Source organism: Palaemon carinicauda, chromosome 34 (assembly GCF_036898095.1).
Source record: "Palaemon carinicauda isolate YSFRI2023 chromosome 34, ASM3689809v2, whole genome shotgun sequence".
Taxonomy (NCBI): Eukaryota; Metazoa; Arthropoda; class Malacostraca; order Decapoda; family Palaemonidae; genus Palaemon; species Palaemon carinicauda.
The window spans coordinates 74,865,040-74,870,039 of record NC_090758.1 but is presented as its reverse complement, the minus strand read 5'-3'; the positions used below and the strand labels follow the sequence as shown (position 1 = coordinate 74,870,039).

General features: G+C 35.5%; 2 protein-coding genes across 2 annotated transcripts in view; both read left to right on the top strand.

Annotated features, from left to right (window-relative positions):
* LOC137627032 (uncharacterized) overlaps nt 1–2,008 on the top strand; it is a 3,731-nt gene extending 1,723 nt beyond the window's left edge. The window contains exon 3 of the mRNA XM_068358016.1: nt 1,592–2,008. Coding sequence (XP_068214117.1) covers nt 1,592–2,008 — 417 coding nt within the window. The remainder of the gene's footprint in view (nt 1–1,591) is intronic.
* A 175-nt stretch (nt 2,009–2,183) lies between these two features.
* LOC137627031 (uncharacterized) lies at nt 2,184–3,137 on the top strand. The gene has a single exon (XM_068358014.1). The coding sequence runs from the start codon at nt 2,184–2,186 to the stop codon at nt 3,135–3,137; it is 954 nt and encodes a 317-aa protein (XP_068214115.1).
* The last annotated feature ends 1,863 nt before the right edge of the window (nt 3,138–5,000 follow it).

The window sequence follows — 5,000 nt, the reverse complement described above, 5'->3', positions numbered from 1 at the left end:
TTCCCAAGAGAACAAAGAGGCAAGACGCAAGAAAATTTCCCAAGATAAGAAAGAGAGCCAAGACGCAAGAAAATTTCCCAAGAGAACAAAGAGACGCAAGACGCAAGAAAATTTCCTAAGAGAACAGAGAGACGCAAGACGCAAGAAAATTTCCCAAGATAAGAAAGAGAGCCAGGACGCAAGAAAATTTCCCAAGAGAACAAAGAGACGCAAGACGCAAGAAAATTTCCTAAGAGAACAAAGAGACGCAAGACGCAAGAAAATTTCCCAAGATAAGAAAGAGAGGCAAGACGCAAGAAAATTTCCCAAGAGAACAAAGAGGCAAGACGCAAGAAAATTTCCCAAGATAAGAAAGAGAGCCAAGACGCAAGAAAATTTCCCAAGAGAACAAAGAGAGGCAAGACGCAAGAAAATTTCCTAAGAGAACAAAGAGACGCAAGACGCAAGAAAATTTCCCAAGATAAGAAAGAGAGCCAAGACGCAAGAAAATTTCCCAAGAGAACAAAGAGAGGCAAGACGCAAGAAAATTTCCCAAGATAAGAAAGAGAGCCAAGACGCAAGAAAATTTCCCAAGAGAACAAAGAGACGCAAGACGCAAGAAAATTTCCTAAGAGAACAAAGAGACGTAAGACGCAAGAAAATTTCCCAAGATAAGAAAGAGAGCCAAGACGCAAGAAAATTTCCCAAGAGAACAAAGAGACGCAAGACGCAAGAAAATTTCCTAAGAGAACAGAGAGACGCAAGACGCAAGAAAATTTCCCAAGATAAGAAAGAGAAGCAAGACGCAAGAAAATTTCCCAAGAGAACAAAGAGGCAAGACGCAAGAAAATTTCCCAAGATAAGAAAGAGAGCCAAGACGCAAGAAAATTTCCCAAGAGAACAAAGAGAGGCAAGACGCAAGAAAATTTCCTAAGAGAACAAAGAGACGCAAGACGCAAGAAAATTTCCCAAGATAAGAAAGAGAGCCAAGACGCAAGAAAATTTCCCAAGAGAACAAAGAGAGGCAAGACGCAAGAAAATTTCCCAAGATAAGAAAGAGAGCCAAGACGCAAGAAAATTTCCCAAGAGAACAAAGAGACGCAAGACGCAAGAAAATTTCCTAAGAGAACAAAGAGACGCAAGACGCAAGAAAATTTCCCAAGATAAGAAAGAGAGCCAAGACGCAAGAAAATTTCCCAAGAGAACAAAGAGACGCAAGACGCAAGAAAATTTCCTAAGAGAACCAAGAGACGCAAGACGCAAGAAAATTTTCCAAGATAAGAAAGAGAGCCAAGACGCAAGAAAATTTCCCAAGAGAACAAAGAGACGCAAGAAAATTTCCTAAGAGAACCAAGAGACGCAAGACGCAAGAAAATTTCCCAAGATAAGAAAGAGGGCCAAGACGCAAGAAAATTTCCCAAGAGAACAAAGAGACGCAAGACGCAAGAAAATTTCCTAAGAGAACAAAGAGACGCAAGACGCAAGAAAATTTCCCAAGATAAGAAAGAGAGCCAAGACGCAAGAAAATTTCCCAAGAGAACAAAGAGAGGCAAGACGCAAGAAAATTTCCCAAGATAAGAAAGAGAGCCAAGACGCAAGAAAATTTCCCAAGAGAACAAAGAGACGCAAGACGCAAGAAAATTTCCTAAGAGAACAAAGAGACGCAAGACGCAAGAAAATTTCCCAAGATAAGAAAGAGAGCCAAGACGCAAGAAAATTTTCCAAGAGAACAAAGAGACGCAAGACGCAAGAAAATTTCCTAAGAGAACAAAGAGACGCAAGACGCAAGAAAATTTCCCAAGTTAAAAAAGAGAGCCAAGACTCAAGAAAATTTCCCAAGAGAACAAAGAGACGCAAGACGCAAGAAAATTTCCTAAGAGAACAAAGAGACGCAAGACGCAAGAAAATTTCCCAAGATAAGAAAGAGAGCCAAGACGCAAGAAAATTTCCCAAGAGAACAAAGAGACGCAAGACGCAAGAAAATTTCCTAAGAGAACAAAGAGACGCAAGACGCAAGAAAATTTCCTAAGAGAAAAAAGAGAAGGAAGACGCAAGAAAATTTCCCGAGAACAAAGAAACGCAAGACGCAAGACGCAAGAATATTTGCCAAGAGAACAAAGAAACACAAGACGCAAGAAAATTTCCCAAGAGAACAAAGAGGACCAAGACGCAAGAAATTTCTCAAGAGAACAAAGAGATGCAATATGCAAGAAAATTTCCCAAGAGAACAAAGAGATGCTAGAAAATTTCCCAAGAGAATAAAGAGACGCAAGACGCAAAAAAATTTCCCAAGAGAACAAAGAGATGCTAGAAAAATTCCCAAGAGAATAAAGAGACGCAAGACGCAAGAAAATTTACCAAGAGAGCAAAGAGGAGCAAGACGCAAGAAAATTTCCCAAGAGAACAAAGAGAAGGAAGACGCAAGAAAATTTCCCGAGAACAAAGAAACGCAAGACGCAAGAATATTTATTTGCCAAGAGAACAAAGAAACGCAAGACGCAAGAAAATTTCCCAAGAGAACAAAGAGAAGGAAGACGCAAGAAAATTTCCCGAGAACAAAGAAACGCAAGACGCAAGAATATTTGCCAAGAGAACAAAGAAACGCAAGACGCAAGAAAATTTCCCAAGAGAACAAAGAGAAGGAAGACGCAAGAAAATTTCCCGAGAACAAAGAAACGCAAGACGCAAGAATATTTGCCAAGAGAACAAAGAAACGCAAGACGCAAGAAAATTTCACAAGAGAACAAAGAGAAGGAAGACGCAAGAAAATTTCCCGAGAACAAAGAAACGCAAGACGCAAGAATATTTGCCAAGAGAACAAAGAAACACAAGACGCAAGAAAATTTCCCAAGAGAACAAAGAGGAGCAAGACGCAAGAAAATTTCCCAAGAGAACAAAGTGACGCAAGACGCAAGAAAATTTCCCAAAAGAACAAAGAAACGCAAGATGCAAGAAAATTTCCCAAGAGAACAAAGAGACGCAAGACGCGAGAAAATTTCCCAAGCAAACAAAAACACGTCAGATACAGGAATATCTCAACTGACAAGCCATCGCACGAAGCACACCACGAGCAAAATTCTCCCGAAACAAACGACGAAGCGATCCCCGAAGCAAGCAAATCGCCTTCAAGCAAACCCTTGCAATCTCTTGCAACGTAACCTCTCATCTTGCATTAAGCCCCCCCTCCCCCCTCTTCCCCCTACCCCTCTGCCCCCCTTAAAAGCCATAAAGCTAGCACCTCGTAAAGCTGGCTGGCAAGATGGAATAATATCTTTTCGTGAGAATATATCTTCCCTGAGGGGAGAAGCCATCGGGGGAAGATCCCGGCCGAGAGATGGACCCATGAATACTAACTGGAGTCTCTCTCAATGGCCCAAGATGGCGGGAAATTCGGGGCCTTTAGTGTCAAGGAGGCTGTGGACTCCAGGGCTAAAGTCTGGGTATATGGGATTTTTTTTATGGGGGCGGAATGTTGAATTTATTAGTAAAGGTGTTCTAATGTTTGTAGGTACAAATATGCTATAGTTTGAAGATCAATTTTTAAATCAAATACAGTATGATGTATATATATATATATATATATATATATATATATATATATATATATATATATATATATATATATATATATATATATATATATATATATATATATATACTGTATATATATGTATATATATATATATATATATATATATATATATATATATATATATATATATATATATATATATATATATATATATATATATATATATATATATATATATATATATATATATATATATATATATATATATATATATATATATATGTATATATATATATATATGTATATATATATATATATATATATATATATATATATATATATATATGTATATATATATATATATATATATATGTGTGTGTGTGTATATGATTATTATTTATATTAATTGCCAAGCTACAACCCTAATTTGAGAAGCAGGATACTATAAGCTCAGGGGCCCCAACCGGAAAAATAGCCCAGTGGGGAAAGGAAACAAGGAAAAATGAAATATTTCAAGAACAGTAACGTTATTGAAATAAATTTTCCTATATAAACTATAAAAACTTTAACAAAATAAGAGGAAGAGAAATGAGATATATTAGATTATTTTAGTGTACCCTCAAGCGCGAGAACTCTAACCCAAGACAGTGGAAGACCATGGTACAGAGGCTATGGCACTACTAAAGACAAGAGAATAATGGTTTGATTTTGGAGTGTCCTCATAGAAGAGCTACTTACCCTAGCTATATATATATATATATATATATATATATATATATATATATATATATATATATATATATATATATATCAACAACAACAACAAACGCAGCTGCTTCTAGTCCACTGCAGGACAAAGGCCTTAGACAAGTCCTTACTCATGTCTGGGGTTTGGCCAGTGCGGATCTGTGATGGTGGGAGACTTTCGTCTGGTCACTCACAGCAAACCAACCTAGTAATGGTGGTCCTGACTAGTACAGCTTTGTTGATCATGGTGATATACAGTGTACAGACTACATTTTTTGCTAATGTTTTCATATTTTTTTTTTCTTATATACTTTTTTCAGTTTTAACATTATTTTGAAATGACCTTTGATATCTTGTATTAATATTTTCTTATAAATTTCCCATTAATATTATTAATTTCTTATTCATATAATTTAATGATTTAATTTTTATTTCGAATAATTGTATATTTTTCAAATGAATATCATCTATGATAAAGTATTTTTTTTTATAAATGTTTCTGTTTATATTTTTCTTTAATCAATAATAACTTTTCAAGGTTTTCTATTGTTTATAATTTCATGAAATGTGAATCTTAAATTGAAGGTTATTTTTCATTCTGAATAATTTCATGAAATATGATTCTTAATTTTACATGAAACGATACTTCTTGTAGATTCTTTTACGTTTTGTTTTAGTTGATTATTTTCATCATATTTTTCACAAAATTTTCCTTCGCATTTTAGCTCATTATTATTTTCTT

Excerpts from the sequence above, each read along its gene's own strand:
- LOC137627031 (XM_068358014.1), top strand. The coding sequence starts at position 2,184 with ATGCAAGAAAATTTCCCAAGAGAACAAAGAGATGCTAGAAAATTTCCC.